The sequence below is a fragment of the Bos indicus genome, chromosome 3 (assembly GCF_029378745.1).
Source record: "Bos indicus isolate NIAB-ARS_2022 breed Sahiwal x Tharparkar chromosome 3, NIAB-ARS_B.indTharparkar_mat_pri_1.0, whole genome shotgun sequence".
NCBI classification, from domain to species: Eukaryota; Metazoa; Chordata; class Mammalia; order Artiodactyla; family Bovidae; genus Bos; species Bos indicus.
In genome coordinates this window covers 20,286,674-20,310,216 of record NC_091762.1, presented here as the reverse complement: position 1 = coordinate 20,310,216, position 23,543 = coordinate 20,286,674, and the positions used below count along the sequence as shown (strand labels likewise).

Here is a 23,543-nt window from a genome sequence, read left to right as displayed (position 1 = left end):
TATGTAAAACTAATATTTGTGTACTCCTAATTTTCCACAAGGGAGTCCAGGTAGCTCAGTGGTAAAGAATCTGCCTGCCGATGCAGGAGACGCAGGTTCAATCCCTGGATCAGGAAGATCTCCTGGAAGAAGAAATGGGAACCCGCTCTAGTATCCTTGCCTGGGAAATTCCATGAACAGAGGAGCTTGCGGGCTACAGTCCATGGGCTCACAAAGAGTCAGACATGACCCAGCAACTGAGCATGCATACACAGTTTTCCACACAGAATGAAACAGAGGCTGGTATCCTAGGGTAAGTGGGGAGTGTTACTGGCCTTGTATGAAAGGTTATTTCAAGTTAAAATAACTTTAGTTGTAAAACTGCACAGAGAGACCAGGGAGCCAATAATTGATCTTTATTACAGAGAAATGTGAAGGCCATATGCATTAAATGGTGTTTTGCAGTGAACATTATGCAGATTCAAACTGAAGACATCCTCATCTTAATGAGATACAATATAAAAATAAACACTGACCAAGAGTTGCCAGAAGGAACTCAATTTCCACTCTCCCAATCAAGCTGAAACTCTCCACAGGAAAACCTGGTTTAAATTCATGCCAAACTGTTCAAATGGAAAGAAAAACTAAGTCCGGTAGACACATCCACGGACTGGATTTTATAGTTTTAGGGAGCCAGACTGAAGCTCTTCTCAGCTTCACATTTTTTAGCAATTTGTTTCATTTAAACTTTTTATCTTTAGTCACCTAAGTGATAACCTAAAGTGAAAAAAAGTTAAGTGAGTTGGGGAATTTTGTGGGGCTAGACAATTTTAGAGGAGGGAAAGTTACAATCTTTCATTTAATTACTTCTGATCAGGAAAATTTGATATCAGGTCTGGGTCATCTGTATTAGCCCTTTGATAGACTGTTTCTCTGTAGTGGTCAAGAGGCAAGATCCATTCAAGTATCAGCATTAAATGCTTGACATTAGCACAGTTTGGTGCCTGTCCTCTTTATATTCCCAAATGCTGGACTTATATAGGATGCTTTTAACATCAAATTGCCCTTCTGAATACGATTTTTCTCAATAAGCTTCTCTTTGCATTTACTACTGACTTAAAAAATGTTTTAAAGAATGAGTTAGACAAAGGATTGTGTTGAGACAAGACTAATGACTAGGAGGGCATCTGTGGATTAAATACAGATAAAACTACTTCCAGGACCTTTAAACACACACAGAATAGGTGGCACGAGTGGTAAAGAACCTGGCTGCCAATGCAGGAGACTAAGAGACGCGGGTTCCATTCCTGGCTTGGAAAGATTCCCTGGAGGAGGGCATGGCAACCCACTCCAGTATTCTTGTCTGGAGAATCCCATGGACAGAGGAACCTGGCAGGCTACAGCCCATAGGGTCACAAAGAATTGGACACAATTGAAGTGATTGAGCACGCACACCCATCAATTTATGTAGGAAGCCAAAACAGGGAACAAGATCTAGAGTTTACATATATTGTCTGGACTCAGGATGGTGCTATTCAGCAACTGAAATTTACAACTCCCTAAATTCAATCAGAGTAGAGACACTTAAAGTAGCCTGGAGGAATCCAGATAGTCATATGCTAAAGAGTGGAAATTCTGATGCCACTTTCCTTCTTTGCAAATTGTATTGGTGACTGCATAAAAGAGGTGGTTAAGAGATGCATTTTTTTTTTTAAATTTAGATTTCTGTTCTAATGAATGATGGAGTAGGACAATGCTGAGAGAGAGTAGAGAATATATTTATGGTTCTAGGACTGTGAGAACCAGGTAATCACATTTGGAATAGTCTCATTAATTTAGAAAAGGAAAGATGAGAAAATCAGTAGTGGAACATACATTTATATCTCAGAGACCATCTGCTCCAAAAATCAGTTTTATTTCCACTGCCCCTTATTCAAAGAGATGGTTACTTCAATAAGCTACATTACTTAGCAGAGCCTGAGAGATAGGCTGAAAACATATATTTAAGACAGAAAACAAATTTTAAAAAATGAGATAAATGGTTTGCTCTACATCTCACTCACATTCTATGGCTAGAGAAATCCAAATCTCACTGAAATATTCCTGATAATCCAAAAGCACACTGGATGGAAGTGAGCCAAGAAATGAGAGAAAATGTTTACTGGGTGAGTGCTGGTTCACCCAATTTATTCACCTCTGGAGTCGAAGTATAGGGAGATATAAAGCCTGCTTATAAGAGACAAGGTCTATGGAGAAGCCCTGAAGTTGCTTTCCCCAAATAACAAATTTGATTCAAGAGGGAAAAAAAAATGATGGAAAACATCTCATCACACAAAACTCGGTGATGGTGTCTCTGATAGTCACTGGCCAGCAATGGAAAAGGAGAAACCCAACAGCTGCTACGATTTATTGAAGGCTGCCAGCACAGCCCAGATCATCTCCGTGGCGCTGTGCTTTGTCCCCTCTACCTCAGGGTCCAGCTCTACTAGGTCCTTGGCTCGATTCATTGCCATATCATACTTGTCATCTGTCAGAGAGGAGAAGACATTCTCTAGCACGTCGGAGGAGTGGGCTAGCACCAGCAGTGCTAGTGTTCGCTTGTCCATACGCTGAGGGTCATTTACCCACCGCTCTAGGACACTATCTTGAAGTTTTTTCACTAGTCGTTGCTTCTCTGTTGTATTGGTCACTGGGTGAGTAGTCATGTCAAATAGGAGGAAATTCTGCTTCTCAGTGGTTAGAATACCCTTCTCTACTAGGTTCTTTGCAATTCTCTCTCTTACATTTCTCAGCTGGTACTGTAATTTGAAAGGGTTCCAGGTCTCACCTATGGGAAAAATAAATAGAATGCTTGAACAAGACTATAAACCAATTAGATTTCAGAAGACATGTATAGAATATTCTGCCCTATAACAGTAGAATGCACATACTTCTCAAGTGCATATGAAACATTTTCCATGATACATCATATGTTAGGCCATAAAACAAGCTTTAATAAATTTAAAAGAATTGAAAACATACAAAGTATGCTATTCAATCACAGTGGAATTATAAATTGATAACAGAAGGACATCTGGGAAATTAAAAAGATATGTGGAAATTTAAAGACACACTCTGAAATAACCAATGAGTCAAAGAAGAAATTATAAGAAAAAATTAAAAAGTACTTTTGAGTTGAATGAACATATCAAAACTTATAGGATGCAGCTTAAAGCAGTGTAAAGACGGAAATTTATGATCCAAATGCCATATTAGAAAAGTGAAAGTCACTCAGTCCTGTCCAACTCTTTGCAACCCCATGGACTGCAGCCTCCCAGGTTCCTTTGTCCATGCAATTCTCCAGGCAAGAATACTGGAGTGGGAAGCTATTCCCTTCTCCAGAGGATCTTCCCAACCTAGGTCTTCCGCAATGCAGGTGGATACTTTACCATCTGAACCACCAGGGAAGTCTTGTATTAGAAAAGGAGATGTCAAATCAATAACCTAACCTTCTAACTTTAAAATACTAGAAAAAGAAGAAAATACTAAACCAAAGCAAGCAGGATAAAGCAAACAATAGAGAGGAAATACAGAAAATGAAAACAATAGAGAAAATCAATAAAATAAAACTCAGGTTCAGTGAAAAGATGAAAAAAACTGACAAACCCAGAGTGATCAAGGAAAAGAGAAGACTCAAAATTACTAAAATTAGGAATGAAAGAGGAGACATTACTACTAAACTTACAAAAATTAAAAGGGTTATAAGGAATACTATGGAAAACAGTATGACAACAATTTAGACAACCTAGAAGAATGGACAAATTCCTTGAAACACAATTACCTAAACTGACTCAACAAGAAAGAGGTAATTTCAATAGAACTATAATAATACCCTGGTGGCTCAGACAGTTAAGAATCTGCCTTCAATGCAGGAGACTGGGTTCTGTCTCTGGGTTGGGAAGATCCCCTGGGGAGAAGGGAATGGCACCCCCACCCCCACCAAATGCCCCAGTATTCTTCCCTAGAGAATTCCGTGGACAGAGGAGCTTGGTGGGCTACAGTCCAAGGGGTCGCAAAGAGTCAAATATGACTGAGCAACTAATACACACACACAATAACAAGTAAAAGGCTTCCTAGGTGGTGCTACTGGTAAAGAACCAACCTGCCAATGCAGATATAAGAGACACAAACTTGATCCCTGGGTTGGGAAGATCCCCTGGAGGAGGGCGTGGTAACCCACTCTAGCATTCTCTTCTGGAAAATCCTATGGACAGAGCCTGGTGGGCTACAGTCCACTGGATTGCAAAGAATCGGACATGACTGGAGCAACTTAGCACACATAACAAGTAAACAGACTGAATAGTAACTTTAAAACTTCCCACAAAGAAAAGCGTGGTCAAGACGGCTTTTCTGGTAATTCTACCAAACATTAATGGAAAATTAATACCAATTCTTCACAAACACTTAAAAAAAAAAAAAAAAAAAGAAGAGGCAGAGGAGGGAACACTTCCTTAGTCTAAACATTAAGTATTCCTCTGATACTAAAATGAGACAAAACTTCACAAGAAAATATAGACCAGTATCTCTTATGTATATAGGTACAAAAATACTGAACAAAATATGTACAAACAAATCTAGCAATATAATAAAGACACAGGGAACTCTCTGACAGTCCAGTGTGCACTTTCACTGCCAAGGACATAGGTTCAATCCCTGGTCAGGGAACTAATATCCTACAAGCAGTATGGCTCAGCTGAAGGAAAAAAACAAACAACCCCATCCCTAAACTACGTAATACGATAAAGGGGGACTTAAAACAGAAATGTAAGTTTGATTTAAAATACAAAAATCAATAAAATGAAAAGCAAAAACCAAATGATCATCTCCATAGACAAAAGAAAAGCATTTGATAAAATCCAACACTCTTAACGTCATAAACACACTCCATAAGCTAGGAATAGACAGAAACTTTCTGAACTTGATAGAGGAATTTATGGAAACCTCACAGCTAGCATATTACTTAATAGGGAAAGACTGAATGTTGTCATCTTAGATCAAGGATAAGACAAGGAAGTCCATTCTCATCCTTCCTATTCAGCACCATACTGAAAGTTCTAGGCAAGGTAATTAGGTAAGAAAAATAAAAGCCATCTGGATTAGATAAGTTAAACTATTTTTATTTTCAACTGAAATTTTTATTTCAATTTTAATTACAGCAAAATTATAAGTAACAAAAGAAAAAAATTAGGTGAAATGGATCAAAATAAAAAACTTATACTTCAAAGGATACCATTCAGAAACTGAAAAAACAACCCATAGAATTGGAGAAAATTTTTGCAAATCATGTATCTGAAAAGATTTGTGTTTAGAACATATTTTAAAAGTATAACTCAATAGTAGAAAGCAAACCCAATTTAAAAATGGGCAAAGGATTTGAACAGACAATTCTCCAAAGAAAATATACAAATGGCCAATAAACACATATAAAGATGCTCAACATCATTAGTCATTAGGGGATGCAAATAAAAATCACAATGTGATACCACTATGTATCACTGCTGCCGCTAAGTCGCTTCAGTCGTGTCCGACTCTGTGTGACCCCATAGACAGCAGCCCACCAGGCTCCCCCGTCCCCGGGATTCTCCAGGCAAGAACACTGGAGTGGGTTGCCATTTCCTTCTCCAATGCATGAAAGTGAAAAGTGAAAGTGAAGTTGCTCAGTTGTGACCGACCCTAAGCGACTCCATGGACTGCAGCCCACCAGGCTCCTCTGTCCATGGGATTTTCCAGGCAAGAGTACTGGAGTGGGGTGCCATTGCCTTCTCCCATGTATCACTAGGATAGCTAAAATTACAAAGACAGAGAATAACAAGTGTTGATGAGGGTGTGAAGGAACTGAAACTCTCACACACTGGTGGTAAGAATGTAAAACAGTCTGTATTGAAAAACAGTCCCTATTCCTGTCCTCAAGAAATTTACAATCTAGTATGGGGTGAAAGTGGGGACACAAAAATAGTATTTGAAGTAATCCCTAGTGACAAACTGGATATACTTGACCAGTTGAGTTCAGTTCAGTCACTCAGTTGTGTCTGACTCTTTGCGACCCCATGGACTGCAGCACCCCCAGGCTTCCCTATCCATCACCAACTCCCAGAGCTTACACAAACTCATGTCCATCAAGTTGGTGATGCCATCCAACCATCTCATCCTCTGTCGTCCCCTTCCCACCTTCAATCTTTCCCAGCATCAGGGTCTTTTCAAATGAACCAGTTCTTCGCATCAGGTGGCCAAAGTATTAGAGTTTCAGCTCCAGCATCAGTCTTTCCAATGAACATTCATGACTGATCTCCTTTAGGATGGACTGGTTGGATCTCCTGGCAGTCCAAGGGACTCTCAAGAGTCTTCTCCAACACCATAGTTCAAAAGCATCAATTCTTCGGCACTCAGCTTTCTTTATAGTCCAACTCTCACATCCATACATGACTACTGCAAAAACCATAGCTCTGATGAGACAAACCTTTGTTGGCAAAGTAATGTCTCTGCTTTTTAATATGCTGTCTAGGCTGGTCATAACTTTTCTTCCAAGGAGCAAGTGTCTTTTCATTTCATGGCTGCAGTCACCATCTGTAGTGATTTTAGAGCCCCCCAAAATAAAGTCTGTCACTATTTCCATTTGTTCCGCATCTATTTGCCATGAAGTAATGGGACCGGATGCTATGATCTTCGTTTTCTGAATGTTGAGCTTTAAGCCAACTTTTTGACCCCTCTTTCACTTTCATCAAGAGGCTCTTTAGTCCTTCTTCGCTTTCTGCCATAAGGGTAGTGTCATGTGCATATCCGAGGTTACTGATATTTCTCCCGGCAATCTTGATTCCAGCTTGTGCCTCATCCAGCCCAGGATTTCTCATGATGTACTCTGCATATAAGTTAAATAAGTAGGGTGACAATATACAGCTTTGACACAGTCCTTTCCTGGTTTGGAACCAGTCTGTTTTTGTATGTCCAGTTCTAACTGTTGCTTCTTGATCTGCATACAGATTTCTCAGGACGCAGATGGGTCTGTTATTCCCATCTCTTTAAGAATTTTCCAGCTTGTTGTGATCCAAACAGTCAAAGGCCTTGGCATAGTCAAAAAGCAGAAATAGATGTTTTTCTGGAATTCTCTTGCTTTTTCGATGATCCAATGGATGTTAGCAATTTGATCTTTGGTTCCTCTGTCTTTTCCAAATCCAGCTTGAACATCTGGAAGTTCACGGTTCATGTACTGTTGAAGCCTGGCTTGGAGAATTTTTAGCATTACTTTGCTAGAATGTGAAATGAGTGCAATTGTGCAGTAGTTTGAACATTCTTTGGCACTGCCATTCTTTAGCATTGCCTTTCTTTGGAATTGGAAAGAAAACTGACCTTTTCCAGTCCTGTGGCCACTGCTGAGTTTTCCAAAATTGAGCGAAGCACTTTAAAAGCATTGTCTTTTAGGATCTGAAATAGCTCAACCAGAATTCCGTCACCTCCACTAGCTTTGTTTGTAGTGATGCTTCCTAAGGCCCACTTGACTTCACATTCCAGGATGTCTGGCTCTAGGTGAGTGATCACACCATCGTCGTTATCTGGGTAATGAAGATCTTTTTTGTATAATTCTTCTGTGTATTCTTGCCACCTCTTCTTAATATCTTCTGCTTCTGTTAGGTACATACCATTTCTGTCCTTTATTATGCTTATCTTTGCATGAAATTTTCCCTTGGTATCTCTAATTTTCTTGAAGGGATCACTAGTCTTTCTCATTCTATTGTCTTCCTCTATTTCTTTGCATTGATCACTGAGGAAGGCTTTCTTATCTCTCCTTGCTATTCTTTGGAACTCTGCATTCAAATAGGTATATCTTTCCTTTTCTCCTTTGCCTTTCACATCTTTTCAGCTATTTGTAAGGCCTCCTTGGACAACTATTGTGCCTTTTTGCATTTCTTTTTCTTGGGGATGGTCTTGATCACTGACTCCTATACAATGTCACAAACCGTCCATAGTTCTTCAGGCACTCTATCAGATCTAATTCCTTGAATCTATTTGTCACTTCCACTGTATAATCGTAACAGATTTGATTTAGGTCATACCTGAATGGTCTAGTGGTTTTTTCTACTTTCTTACAATTTAAGTCTGAATTTGGCAATGAGGCATTCATGATCTGAGCCATAGTCAGCTCCTGGTCTAATTTTTGCTGGCTGTATAGAGTTTCTCCATCTTTGACTGCAAAGAATATAATCAATCTGATTTCGGTGTTGACCATTTGGTGATGTCCATTTGTAGAGTCTCCTCTTGTTTTGTTCGAAGAAGGTGTTTGCTATGACCAGTGTGTTCTCTTGGCAAAATTGTTAGCCTGTGACCTGCTTTGTTTTGTACTTCAAGGCCAAACTTGCCTGATACTCCAGGTGTCTCTTGACTTCCTACTTTTGCACTTCAGTTCCCTATAATGAAAAGGACATCTCTTTTGGGTGTTAGTTCTAGAAGGTCTTGTAGGTCTTCATAGAACCGTTCAACTTCAGCTTCTTCAGAGTTACTGGTTGGGGCATAGACTTGGATTATTGTGATATTGAATGGTTTGCCTTGGAAATGAACAGAGATCATTCTGTCATTTTTGAGACTGCATCCAAGTACTGCATTTCAGACTCTTTTGTTGACTATGATGGCTACTCCACCTCTTCTAAGGGATTCTTGCCCACAGTAGTAGATATAATGGTCATCTGAATTAAATTCACCCATTCCAGTCCATTTTAGTTCGTTGATTCCTAAAATGTCGATGTTCACTCTTGCCATCTCCTGTTTGACCACTTCCAATTTGCCTTGATTCATGGACCTAACATTCCAGGTTCCTATGCAATATTGCTCTTTACAGCATAGGACTTTACTTTCATTACCAGTCACATCCACAACTGGGCGTTGTTTTTGCTTTGACTCCGTCTCTTCATTCTTTCTGGAGTTATTTCTCCACTGATCTCCAGTAGCATACTGGGCACCTACTGACCTGGGGAGTTCATCCTTCAGTGTCCTATCTTTTTGCCTTATCATACTGTTCATGGGGTTCTCAAGGCAAGAATACTAAAGTGGTTTGCTATTCCCTTCTCCAGTGGACCATGTTTAGTCAGAACTCTCCACCATGACCCGTCCGTCTTGGATGGCCCTACATGGCATGGCTCATAGTTTCATTGAGTTAGACAAGGCTGGGGTCAATGTGATTATAGCTGATAAAGTTCTTTAGAATGTTAACTATTGAAAGAGTACATCTGGGATAATGGCAGCAAGTATTAGAAATTCATCTCTCCACCTAGACAATAATTATACTAGTAGCATCTATCTGAAACAATTGTTTTTGGAACTCTTGAGTTTCCACGAACACTTGTCGGTTCCAGGGGAAGCTAGGCTGGCAAACTGTGGTCAATATCAATTTCAGTCAATTTCAGCCTTCAGTGCAGCAGTGACTACTTAGCCCCCAGTCCCATGAAAGGTAGCTGTGGGAACAGAAATCTGTAGTTCTGGTGTATCCTGCTGGAATCAGGATGGGCAATAAGGACCCTGTCTTTGAAATCTCAGGACCAGTGTTCTGGTTATGGATTGTAGCTTCTGATGGCTGACATACAGCTAAAGGCTGCCACCGTTCTAATCCCCTCCAGTTGAAGCAGCTTCCAGGGGATTTAAAAAAGAAGTTTCTTTTACATTCAGAAACAACTGCATGTACACAGTATTTAATAAAGCAACTGTGCTTGCTTAAGAAAACATGTAATCTCTGAAGTACAACCTTGGAAAAGACCTGAGATCTGAAGCTTTCACCTCAGTTGGATCTACAACACAGAGAAACCATAATATAATCAACAAAATAACAACAAACAACTCAGCAAAACCTGGGGAATGGGGAAAGTCTGATTTCCAAAGTTACTGAATTATAAGATTTCAATATCCAGCTTTCAACAACAAAAAAATTACAAGACACATAGAAAAAGGTATGTTCCACTAAAAGGGACAAGAGAAAAAGAGAAAATTTGTACTTAGGGAAGCCTAGATGTCAAGTTTACTAGATAAATACTTGAAAACAGCTGTTTTAAGGATGTTTCTTTATGATGCTTTCTTTAGCAAATAGCTAAAGGAAGACATGGACAAAGACAGGAAAATGATGAAGAAAATTAGAATACCAATAAAGAGATAGAAATTACAAAAAGGAACCAAAAAGAAAATCTGGAGCTTAAATACAACAGCTAAAATGAAGAATATACTATATGGGTTCAAAAACAGATTTAAGCAGGCAGAAGAATTAGCAAATTTGAAGATAGTACAATTGAAGTAATAAAGTTTAGGGAAAAACAACAAAAAAAGTGAATGAAGCCTAAGGAACCTCTGAGACACCATCAAATGGACTAATATTTTCATTGTAGGAATGCCAGAGGAGAAGAGAGAGAAAGGGCAGAAAAAATTTGAAAAAATAATAGCTGAAAATGGTCTAAATTTCATGAAAGACATGAATCTACAAATCTAAGATACTTAATGAGCTCAATGTTGACTAAAACATCCAAGATAGATTATAATCTAACTATTGAAAGCCAAAGATAAACAATCTTTTAAAACCAATTTTAAATTGAAGTATAGTTAATTTACAATGTTATGTTAGTTTTAGATGTGTGGTATTGAGTTACATGCACATATATTTGGGCTTCTCTGGTGGCTCAGATGATAAAGAATACACCTGCAGTGCAGGAGACCTGCGTTCGATCCCAAGTTGCGAAGATCCCCTGGAGAAGGGATGGCTACCCAACTCCAGTATTCTTGCCTGGAGAATTCCATGGACAGAGCAGCCTGGCAGGCTACAGTCTATGGGGTTACAAAGAGTCAGATAAGACTGAGTAATTTTCATACACACATACACACACACACACACACACATATATTTTAGATTCTTTTCCATTCTAGGTTATTATAATTTACTGACTATGTAGTTCCCTGTGCTATATAGTAGGTCCCTATTGTCTACCTATTTTATATATGCTGTGCTTAGTCACTCAGTCATGTCCAACTCTTTGTGACCCCATGGACTGTAGCCTGCCAGGCTCCTCCTCTCCATGGGCATTCTCCAGGCAAGAATACTGGAGTGGGTTGCCATGCCCTCCTCCAGGGAATCTTCCCAACCCAGGGATCAAACCCAGGTCTCCCATACTGTAGGCAGATTCTTTACTGTCTGAGCTATCAGGGAAACCCATGAATACTGGAGTGGGTAGCCTATCCCTCTCCTCCAGGAGATCTTCCTGACCCAGGAATGGAACCGGGGTCTCCTGCATTGCAGGTGGATTCTTTATCAGCTGAGCTAACTATTAGTCCCAAACTCCTAATTTATCTATCCGCCCCCCACCGACTTCTGCTATCCACTGTCATAACCATAAGTTTGTTTTTTATTTCTGTGAGTCTATTTCTGTTTTATAAATAGTTCATTTATATAATTTTTAAAGATTCCACATATAAGTGATATCATATGGTATTTGTCTTTTGTTGTTGTTGTTGTTAGCTCATATCTTTATTAACCAATATACAATTACTTGTCTTCTGGTTTGTTGAAATAATAGGTCAGACAACATTTGCCAGAATAATGTCTGTCGAAGTGACTGGCCATAAAAACTCCAGCACCACATTCATCTGAGGGACACTCCCGGCGAAGGCGACTGATTTTGCCATTCTCATCCGCCTTAGAGTATTTCAGAACAGCCAATTTAACCTTCTTTCTCTTATGCTTGTTCTTCTTAGAAGTGGTGTAAGACTTCTTCCTTTTCTTAGCGCCACAAAGTCTCCACACTAGATGAAGAGTGGACTCCTTTTGAATGTTGTAGTCAGACAAAGTATGTCCATCTTTCAGTTGCTTGCCAGCAAAGATCAGTCTTTGCTGGTCAGGAGGAATTCTTTCCTTATTCTGGATCTTGGCCTTTACATTTTCTATTGTATCTGAGGGCTCGACCTCGAGAGTGATGATGTTCCCTATCAGAGTCTTCACGAAAATCTGCATCTTGGCAGCATTTCCACCACAGATGGCGGATCTGAAAGTGGTATTTGTCTTTTTCTGTCTGAGTTACTTCACTTAGTATGATAATCTCTAGGTCCATCCATATTGATGCCAATGGCATTCTTTCATTCTTTTTCATTATCGAGTAATATTCATATATATATATATGGATATATATACACATATATATATATAATTTTTATCCATTCAGCTGTTGACAGACATTTAGGTTGCTTCCATGTCTTGACTATTGTAAATAGTGCTGCTATGAACACTGGGTTGCATTTATCTTTTTGAATTAGAATTTTCTCAGATATATATGCCTAGGAGTGTGATTGACAGATTGTATGTAGCTCTACTTTTAGTTTTTTAAGGAAACTCTATACTGTTCTCCATATTGGCTGCACCAATTTACATTCCTACCAAATATAGGAAGATTTTTTTTGTTCCACACCCTCTCCAGCATTAATTTAGTTTACAAAGATAAAGAATCTTAAAAGCAGGAAGAGAGAAGTGAGTTGTCATACACAAAATATCTTCAATAAGATTATCACCAGACTTCTCATCAGAAACTTTGGAGGCTAGAAGACAGTGGGTTGACATACTCAAAGGGCTCAAAGAAAAAAATCTGTCACCTAAGAATTCTATATCCAGAAAAAGTGTCCTTGAAAAATGAAATTAAGAGTTTCCCAGGTAAATAAGGAGAAGGCAATGGTACCCCACTTCAGTACTCTTGCCTGGAAAATCCCATGGACAGAGGAGCCTGGTGGGCCGCAGTCCATGGGGTTGCTAGGAATCGGACATGACTGAGCAACTTCACTTTCACTTTTCATTTTCAGGCATTGGAGAAGGAAATGGCAACCCACTCCAGTGTTCTTGCCTGGAGAATCCCAGGGATGGGGGAGCCCGGTGGGCTGCCATCTATGAGGTCGCACAGGGTTGGACACGACTGAAGTGACTTAGTAGCAGGTAAATAAAAATTGAGGAAGGCTGTCACCACTAGACTCGCCCTGCAAGAAATGCTAAAAAGTACTGCAGACTGAAATGAAGGGAAGCTAGAAGTAACTTGAAGCAGTAATGAAGAAATAAAGACACCCAATAAAAGTTAAATACACGGACAACTATAAAAGTTAATTTCGGTTTGTAACTCTATTTTTTATTTTCTATATACTTTAAAAGACAGATGCATTAAAGAACATTAACCTATGTTATTGGTCACACAATTTATAAAGGTATAATCTGTGACATCAAAACAGAGAGTGGAATGGAGCTGTATAGGAACAGAATTTTTGTGTTATTGAAGTTAAGTTGGTATAAGTTCAAATTAGGTTGTCATAACTTTAAGACATAAAATGTAATCCCCATGGTGCAACAAAGAAAATGTCTATAGAATATACACTAAAGAAAATGAGAAGGGAATCAAAATGTTTCACTATAAAAAAATCAACCAAACATAAAAGGAGATAGTAATGCAGGAAATGAAGGACAAAAATCTATATGCCATATAGAAAACAAATAGCAAAATGGTAGAAGTGTCTCCTTATCAGTAATTACTTTATTTATTTATTCTTGATTGCACTGGGTCTTCGTTGCTGCGCACGAGCTTTCTCTAGCTGTGGCGAGCAGGGGCTTATGCTCTAGTTGTGGTGGGAGGACTTCTCCTGTTGCAGAGCACTGGCTCCAGGGTATGCAGGCTTCAGTAGTTTTGGCACATGGGCTTAGCTGCCCCATGGCATGTGGGATCTTCCCAGGCCAGGGATCGAACCAGTGTCCCTTGCATTGCAAGGCAGATTTTTTAACCACTAGACCACCAGGGAAGCCCCAGTAATTACTTTCAATGTAAACATATTAAACTGTTTAATCATAAGAAAAAATTGGCAGGATGGGTTAAAAAACATGATTCAACTATATGCTGTTTATGAGAGACTCACTTTAGATCAAAGGACACAGACAGGTTGAAAGTGAATGGATGGAAAAAGATATTCCACTCAAATAGTAACCAAAAAAGAGAAGGGATGTCTATACTAATTTTGGACAAAATACACTTTAAATCATATAAGACAAAAGAGACACAGAGACATTATATATTAATAAAAGGTTCAGTACCACAAGAAGATAAAACAATTATAAATATTTACACTCCTAATAACAGACTCAAAATACATGAAACAAAATGGACAGAACAGACAGAAGTAAACAGTTTTGTATCAACCTACTTGCACAATACATGTTCTTCTCAGATTTATATGGCACATTCTCCAGGACACCATATGTTAGGCCATAAAATAAATCTCAATATATTTCAAAAGATAGATATCATACAAAGTATCTTCTCTGACCATAGTGGGATGAAATTAGACATCAATAAAAGAAGGAAAATGAAAATTTGCCTATATGTGTAAATTAAACAAGCTACAAGGAGATTCAACCAGTCCATCCTAAAGGAGACCAGTCCTAGGTGTTGTTCACTGGAAGGACTGATGTTGAGGCTGAAACTCCAATACTTCGGCCACCTCATGCAAAGAACTGACTCATTGGAAAAGACCCTGATGCTGGGAGGGATTGGAGGCAGCAGGAGAAGGGGACAACAGAGGATGAGATGGCTGGATGGCATCACCGACTTGATGCACATGAGTTTGGGTGAACTCTGGGAGTTGGTGATGGACAGGGAGGTCTGGCGTGCTGTGATTCATGGGGTCGCAAAAAGTTGGACACGACTGAGCGACTGAACTGAACTGAACTGAAACACCAATGTGTCAAAGAAGAAATCACAAAGGAAATTAGAAAATACTTAGAAATGGATGAAAACACAACATATGAAATTATATGGGATGCAGTGAAAGCAGAGGGAAATTTGCTGTAAATGCCTAAATTAAAAAAGTCTAAAATCAATCTCCTAACTTTATACTTTAATGGACTAGAAAAAGGAGAGCAAAATAAACCCTAAGTTAATAGAAGGAAGGAAACAGATTAGAGAAGAGAGGCACAAAAAGAGAGATCAGAAAAACAACCAACAAAATTAAAGAAACTAAAAGTTGTTTCTTTGAAACGATCAAAATTCACAAACATTTAGCTAGACTGCCAAAGGAAAAAAGATAGAAACAACTAAAAATCATAAATGAGAGTGAAGGTATTAACAATTGACCTTGCAGGGATTAAAAAAAGGATTATAAAGTAATACTATGAATAATGTTAAACCAACAAATTAGACAACCTAGAAAAAATGGACAAACTCCTTGAAAAATTCAAATTCTTTAAACTGACAAACAGAAAATTTCAACAGATTTATAGCAAATAAAAAGATGAAATCAGTAATCAAAAATCAAAACATCCCAACAAAGAAAAGTCCGGGGCCAGATGACTTCATCAGTGAATTCTACCTTACATTTAAACTAGAATTAACACCAATCCTTCTCAAAGTCTTCCAAAAATCTAAAGAAGGAACATGTTAACTCATTCTGCAAGGCAAGATTATCCTCATATTAAAGCCAAATAAAGACATCACAAGAAAAGAAAGTTACAGACCAATAAATCTTATGAATGTAGATTCAAAATCCTTAGTAAAATATTAGCAAACTTAATCCAACAGCATGATAAAAGGATTATTCACTATGATCAAGTAAAATTTATCCCAGGAATGTAATAGAAACTCAAATAGACTAAGGATCTAATTAGATGTTTTTCAAAAGACGACATACAAATGGCCAAAAGACACATGAAAATGTGCTCAACGTCAGTAATCATCAAGGAATTGCAAATCAAAACTATAGTGAGATATCACTTCACACTTGTTAGGATGGTTATTATTAAAAAGATAAAAAATAACAAGTGTTCAGGGAATTCTGCTCAATGTTATGTGGCAGCCTGGATGGAAGGGGAGACTGGGGGAGAACAGATACATGTATATGTTTGGCTGAGTCCCGCTGGCCACTTGAAACTATCACATTATTAATCGGCTATACTCCAATATATAATAAAAAGTATTTTAAAAAGATAGGGACTTCTGAGGTGGTCCAGTAGCTAAGACTCCACCCTCCCAATGCAGGGGACCCAAGTCCGATCCCTGGTTGGGGAACTAGATGCCTCATGCCACAGTTAAGATCCTGCATGCTAAAAAAAAAAAAAGATCCTGCATGCTACAACTAAGACCCAGTGCAGCCAAATTAGTAAATAAATAAAAATAAATATCTAAATATTTTAAAAATTAAAAAAAAAAAAACACAAATGATGGCAAGGACATAGAGAAAAGTGAATCCTCATGCACTGTTGGTGAGAATGTAAATTGGTACAGTCACTATAGAAAACAGTATAGAAGTTTCTCAAAAAATTAAAATGATAACTATCATATAATAATTCTACTTCTGAGAATTTTTCCAAAGGAAATGAAAACACTAACTTGAAAAGATACATGTACCCCATGTTCACTGCAGCCTTATTTACAATAGCTAAGACATGGAAGCAATTTAAATATCAATTATGGATGAACAGATAAAGAAAATGTGGTATACACACACACAAAAATACACATACACACACACACATATACATACATTGGAATACTAATCAGCCATAAAAAAAGGAAATCTTGCCATTCATAACAACATGGATGGGCCTTGAGGGCATTATGCTAAGTGAAATAAGTCAGAGAAAGACAAATACTGTATGATCTCACTTGTATCTGGAATCTAAAACAAAACCAAAAAATTCCAAAATTTTAGATACACAGAACAGATTGGTAGTTGCTAAGGGTGGGAAGGGGAAGAATGTCACAATGTGTGAAGATCAAAAGACACAAAATTTCAGTTATAAAATAAATCCGGAGGATGTAATATATAGCATGGTAACTATAGTTACTAACATTGTATATTATATACTTGAAAGTTGCTAAGAAAACAGACTTTCAAATGGGCTTCCCAGGTGGCACTAGTGGTAAAGAACCTGCCGCCAATGCAGGAGACATAAGCAATGCGGGTTTGATCCTTGGGTGGGGAGGATCCCCTGGAGCAGGGCATGGCAATCCACTCCAGTATTCTTGCCTGGAAAATCCCACTGACAGAGGAACCCGGTGGGCTACATACAGTCCATAGGGTCGCACAGAGGTTGGACACAACTGAAGCGACAAAGCACTCAAAGCACTTAAGAAAACAGATCTTAAAAGTTCTCATCACAAGAAAAAAAAGCTATGTGTGATGATAGATGTTAACTAGACTTATTGTGGTAATTATTTCACAATATACATAAATACTATATCAACATAATATACACCTGAAACTAATATAACATTTATGCCAATTACATTTCAATAAAAATCAAACAATGTATCAATAATACATCATTTAATATAATTAAAAAAAAACCCATATGACCATGTCACTTGATTCAGAAATGCAACTTAAGAGACAAACAAAATTCTGTAAAGCAATTATCCTTCAATTAAAAAAAAAAGTAATGACAAAAACGAACACCCTTTCATTATAAAAACTTCTAGGAAACTAGGAATAAAAGAAAAATTCCTTAATATGATAAAGAGTATTCATGAAAGCCTTACAGTTAATATCATAATCAATGGTTAAAAGACTGAAAAATCCCCCAAAAGTCAAGGAACAAAAAAGGCAAGGAAGCCTGCTTTCACCACTGCTATTCAACAATTTAAGGAAGTTCTATCCAGAGCTAGTAGATAAGAAAGAAAAATGAAAGGCATCTAAGTTGGGAAGGAAAACCTACAACTATCTCTGTCTGCAGATGACATGACCCTATACAAAGAAAATCTCCCCACATCCACAAAAAGCAACTAGAGCTAATAGACTCGACTAAGTTGCTGGGTACAAGATGAAAACACAAAAATCAGTTGTTTCTGTATATCAGAAATGAATAATCTGAAAATGAAATTAAGAAAGCAATCCCATTTATAACATTGTGTAAGAAAATTAAATATTTAAGCATAAGTCTAACCAGGGAGGTGAAAGATTTGTACACTGAAAACTATAAAACTGATGAAAGAAAATTAAAGAAGACCTAAATAATGGAAAGACAGCCTAAGTCTCTTTTAATGGACAGGAAGATTTAACACTGTTAAAATGGCAATAACCAGCCAAAAAGATCTACAGGTTCAACCCAATACCTATAAAATTCTAACAGCCTTTTCCACAGAAGTGGAAAAGCTGACCCTCAAATTCATATAGAATTGCACAAGACCCAGAACAGCCAAAACAACTTTGAAAAAGAAGGATAAAATTAGTGGATTCATACTTTTCCAACTTCAGAACTTACTACAAAGCTACAGTAAGTAAAACAGCATGGACATACACACAGGTTAATACAACAGAATAGAGAGTCCAGAAATAAACCTTTGCAGATATGGTCAACTGATTTCCAACAAGACTTCCAAGGCCATTCAAGGGGGAAAGAATAGTATTTTTAACAAATGGTTCTGGGAAACCGCATATCCACATGCAAAAGAATTAAGTTGAACCTTTATATCATATTAGAAAATTAAGTAAAAATGGATCAAAGAACCAATTTAAGAACTAAAACTGTAAAACTCTTAGAAGAAAGCATTGGGAAAATCTTTATGACATTAGATTTGGCAAAGATTTCAGTGATATGACACCAAAAGTCAGGCAACAAATAAACTGGACTTCATCAAAATTAACAACTTTTGTGCATCAAGAGTTACTCTTAATAAAGTGAATAGATAACTTATAGAATGAGAGAAAATATTTACAAATCATATATTTGATAAGGGATTACCATTGAGACTACAGGAAGAGCTTCTAAAACTCAACAACAACAGAAGCCAATTCAAATATGGGCAAAGGACCTGAATAGACATTTCTCCAAAGAAGATACATAAATCATCCATGAAAAGATGCTCAACATCATTAATCATTAGGGAAATGAAAATCAAAACCACAATGAGATACCGCTTTGTATCTATTAGAATGGCTATAATTAAAAACAAAACAAGTGCTAATGAGGATGTAGAGAAACTGGAACCTTACAATGAGATACCGCTTTGTATCTAGAATGGCTATAATTAAAAACAAAACAAGTGCTAATGAGGATGTAGAGAAACTGGAACCATTCTTCTGGCTGTAAGAATGTCAAAGACTGCAGCCTCTGTAGAAAACAGTTTGGTGGTTTCTCAAACTATTGAACTATCACATGACCCAATAATTCTACTCCAAGATATACATCCAAAAGAATGGAAAGCAATGACTTTATCAGATATATGCACAAGGTTCACAGCAGCATTACCCACAATAGCCAACAGATGGAAACACCCAAGTGTTCATTAGCAGATGAAATTAACAAAACGTGGTAGGTATATCACATACAACAGTATATTCGTCAACCATAAAAATGAATGAGATTTTTGATGTAAGCTGTAAGATCAATGAACCTTGAAAAAATGCTTAGCTTTCAAGTAAGTCAGGCATGGAAGGACAAATACTGTATGATTCCACCTATATGAGTTACTTAGATCAGGTAAATTCATAGAGACAGAAGGTAAATAAGAAGTTGCCAGGGAATGAAGAGAGGGAGGAAGAGGGATATTGGGATGATGAGAAAGCTTTGAGTGTAAAGAGAAGTAATAGTTATATAACACTGTGTTTTTAATGTCACTGAATTGTACACTTATGATTAAGATAATAAATATGTGTATTTCACCATAATAAAGTTAACTATATTCCCCTGAAATGAAAACATGTCCACGTAAAAACTTGTTTATGAATGTTCTCGTTAGTCAAAAAGAGGAAATAATTCAAATGTCCACCAACTGATAAATAAATAACTAAAGTAGTATAACCATCCAATGAAATATTATTTGGAAATAAAGAGTCAAATTAAAACTGGGGAAATTTGTGACTTCACTGGCTGTCCAATGGTTAAGACTCTGTGCTTCCACTGCAAGCAGCAAGGTTTGATCCCTGGTTGGGGAAATAAGATTCCACATGCCACACGGTGCAGCCAAAAAGAACAAAAAAAAACAAAACAAAAAACCTCGGCAAATTCTAACAAGATTGGTGAATCATATCAATTTCAGTACCCTGATTATCATATACTAAAATTTTGAGAAATTTTACCAGTGGGGGATTCTAGACAAAGCATATAAAGGTATCTCTCTGTATTAATTCTTACAACTGCATGTCAATATATTGGGTTGGCCAAAAAGTTCTTTTGAGTTTTTCTGTAAGATGTTATGGAAGAAACAGAACGAACTTTTTGACCAACTCAATACAAATGTCTCAATAAAAACTTCAATTAAAAAAAAACTGCTCCAGAAGATGACACTGGCTATGACCTCAAAGTGCCCTGTGGAAGATTCTCCTATAATTTTATGCCGTAGGCTTAGTTATTCATATTAAAGTTTTTGAACTTGCCTTTGAGGAAAAAAGGAATGAAGTGCTGATACATGCCACAACATGGATGAACCTTGAAAATATTATCCTTGGAAGTCAGTCACAAAAAACCATAAGTTGTATGGTTTCATTTATATGAAATATCCAGAATAGGCAAATCTACAGAGATAGAACGTAGATTAGTGGTTGTCGGAGCTGAGCACGAGGGCTGGGAAACGTAGGGAAAACTGCTAGTGAGCATAGGGTTTATTTTGGGGATGATGAAAATGTTCAAAACTTAGGTTGTGATGATGGTTGCACAACTGTGTGAATACACTAAAATCCATTTAATTGTATACTTTTACTGGGTCAACTGTGTGATGACCCTGTATGTGAATTACACAACAATTGTATGTAAATTATACATCAACACAGATGTTAAAAAAATTTCTTGTGAGCTTATGAGGTATACAGAGGTAAGGTGAAGCTTTGGAAAACTTTATGTATTGATTAATCATGCCTTTTTGGTCCCTCATTAGTACAGTTTAACAGTGAAATATATATATCTTACTTAGCACCCTGAATTTCTATACTTCTTCTCCCAACCTTAAGAGTAGGGTAAAGATTATAAAATGTGGGATTTTAAAAAATCATTCTGCATCATCTTACCGGTGAGTAGCTCTATCCATGTTTGGACAGTTTCTGTGGGTTCAGTTGCCTTGATGTGTTTGAGAGTTTCATCCAGTAAAACATCACCTGTTGGGCTGTCTGACTTTAGCAGTACCTTTCAGAAAAGAAGAAACAAGAGACTCTGGTTCATCTACTTCATTCAAATTAAAATCAGTGAATATGCTATACATAGGAAGTGAAGTGAAGTGAAGTCACTCAGTCGTGTCCGACTCTTTGGACTGTAGCCATGGGATTTTCCAGGCGAGAATACTGGAGTGGGTTGCCATTTCCTTCTCCAGGGGATCTTCCCGACCCAGGGACCGAACCCGGGTCTCTGGCATTGTAGGCAGACGCTTTACCATCTGAGCTACGGGTTAAATGTCATAGGAAAAGCAAAGCAGCATAACATATTGTCTCTGTTTCCTCAAGAAATTTAAAATCTGGTATGGATAGATAAAAATAACACTTGAACTGGGCTCCAGTGGCAAACGATATAAATGATAATGGAGAAAAAAGATTCAATAACTCTTTGAGCCTGGAAAACCAACTTGTGAAACAATTAGTAAAGACAGGAAACTCGGATAAGGTTGATGAAGCTTGGTTTTAACTGATATGGGATAGCCAAGTTGAAATGTCTGGACCATAGTTAACTATGTTCCTGGAGGTGGAAAAAGAAGACAGGTCTAGAAATTTGAAAATTAATATCATAAGGGTGATAGATGAAGCTGTAAAGGTAAATGATATCTCTAAAAGGATACAGAGTGATATAAATTGAGATACAGATATTAAGGAATGGAGAAGTAAAGGAAATAGGGTACCGCTAGAGAAGCAAGAGGATGTACTATAACAAAGGTCAAGAAGAGAGGAAATTTCAAATAGGTGGTAGTCAAAAGTGTCAAACACCACATACAGGTTAAAAGAGAAAAATAAATTGAAGACTGAAAATTAGCTGATGACACCTAAGAAGGTAGTTTCACTAGAGTGCTAAGTAGACAGTGAAGTTGTGAGTGGAAAAAACAATAAGAAAATGGAGAGAGTGGTGTAACTCATGCTAGAGAGTACTTGCAAAATAATTGGAAGGAGGGAAACGGAATGGTTATCTGAGGCTGACCAGAGTTAAGACTGCATCTGACTCACATGTTTACCTCCTCATTATATAATACTCTGTTTCATAATATTACAGCTATAGATAAATACGGAAAAATAACACCATCCTAGATCTGACTTTTCTGCATAAAAAGGGAAGACAAAACCATGAACTTCTTATAACTCTTTAGACCACGGATACTTAGATTTCTCTCTCTGCTACAGGATAATTAAACCTGTTAGACAATGGAACAACTGAATAAGCGCTATTTTTATTGTCTCACGTCTCAAATCTTCCTATTCTTCCAAAATGGACTGTTGGTATCTGCCCTTTCATAAGAGGATATTCATGGAGGATGCTCTACCTTTCTGTCTAGTAGTCGCTTCTTACGCATGGTTGGGGGTTCTAGATAGATTCGACCTCGCATGGCCAGCTCTATCAGGATGCCGCCTCGCAGGCCAGATGATATGCAGTCATTCCAGAAAGATGTGTAACCCTAGGAAAGGGGAAAAGAGAAAAGAAAGAACATTCTGAAAGGGATATGGACTTGCAGCAAGCACCCAAAGAATGTTCCATTTTGTTCTGTGATTCATTTCACATCACATTACATGAACTCAAGGAAAAATATAGAATAAATGAAAAAAAGTCTCTTTAACTTCCTTAATCCACTCCCTCCCCCCAAAGTATGACTTTCTAACTTCAAACTCTTTGTGAATTCCTATGGTTGGGCTGTTAAGTTAATAACTGCTGCTGCTGCTAAGTCACTTCAGTTGTGTCTGACTCTGTGCAACCCCATAGACGGCAGCCCACCAGGCTCCCCTGTCCCTGGGATTCTCAAGGCAAGAACACTGGAGTGGATTGCCATTTCCTTCTCCAATGCATGAGAGTGAAAAATGAAAGTGAAATTGCTTAGTCGTGTCCGACTCTTAGTGACCCCCATGGACTGTAGCCCACCAGGCTCCTCCTTCCATGGGATTTTCCAGGCAAGAGTACGGGAGTGGGGTGCCATTGCCTTCTCCAAAGTTAATAACTGGCATGCCAAATTTCAACTTTTGAGAAGAATTTTGGTTTCTTTGCTTCCATGACATTCTAAATTTCACAGTGGGATACAAATAAGTTAAGTAGAAAGATGTATACTGTTTGAGCTTTTTTACCTCCAAGATATTAGTTGCAGGCTATTTTGATGGATGGTGTAGTAGAAACCCAGCTCTGCCATTGACTAATTAAGTGCCTTGGTATGTTACTTAACCTTTCTCAAGTGCAATGTCGTCATCTGTAAAACAAGGGCACTAACGTCTACATAAGTTTATTTTGAAGAATAAGTAAGATATATATTATCAATATAAGAAACCATTTAGTATAATACCTGGCATATTGTAGGCACTTACATGTTAGTTTCCCTTCCTGAGGAACTACAGGGAATACAAAGATATACAATTAATAGCCACTATCTTAAGGA

General features: G+C 37.7%; 2 protein-coding genes across 2 annotated transcripts in view; both read right to left on the bottom strand.

Annotated features, from left to right (window-relative positions):
* Positions 1 to 380: 380 nt before the first annotated feature.
* GOLPH3L (golgi phosphoprotein 3 like) overlaps positions 381 to 23,543 on the bottom strand; it is a 47,968-nt gene continuing 24,805 nt past the window's right edge. Inside the window, exons 3-5 of the mRNA XM_019956177.2 lie at positions 22,449 to 22,580; positions 20,998 to 21,112; positions 381 to 2,806 (exon numbers count right to left, since the gene is read on the bottom strand). Coding sequence (XP_019811736.2) covers positions 2,379 to 2,806; positions 20,998 to 21,112; positions 22,449 to 22,580 — 675 coding nt within the window. The 3' untranslated portion in view covers positions 381 to 2,378. The remainder of the gene's footprint in view (positions 2,807 to 20,997; positions 21,113 to 22,448; positions 22,581 to 23,543) is intronic.
* LOC139182128 (ubiquitin-ribosomal protein eS31 fusion protein-like) lies at positions 2,813 to 15,084 on the bottom strand. The gene has a single exon (XM_070785755.1). It carries the CDS (start codon positions 11,987 to 11,989, stop codon positions 11,525 to 11,527), a length of 465 nt encoding a protein of 154 aa, XP_070641856.1. The 5' UTR covers positions 11,990 to 15,084; the 3' UTR covers positions 2,813 to 11,524.

Excerpts from the sequence above, each read along its gene's own strand:
- LOC139182128 (XM_070785755.1), bottom strand. The coding sequence starts at position 11,989 with ATGCAGATTTTCGTGAAGACTCTGATAGGGAACATCATCACTCTCGAG.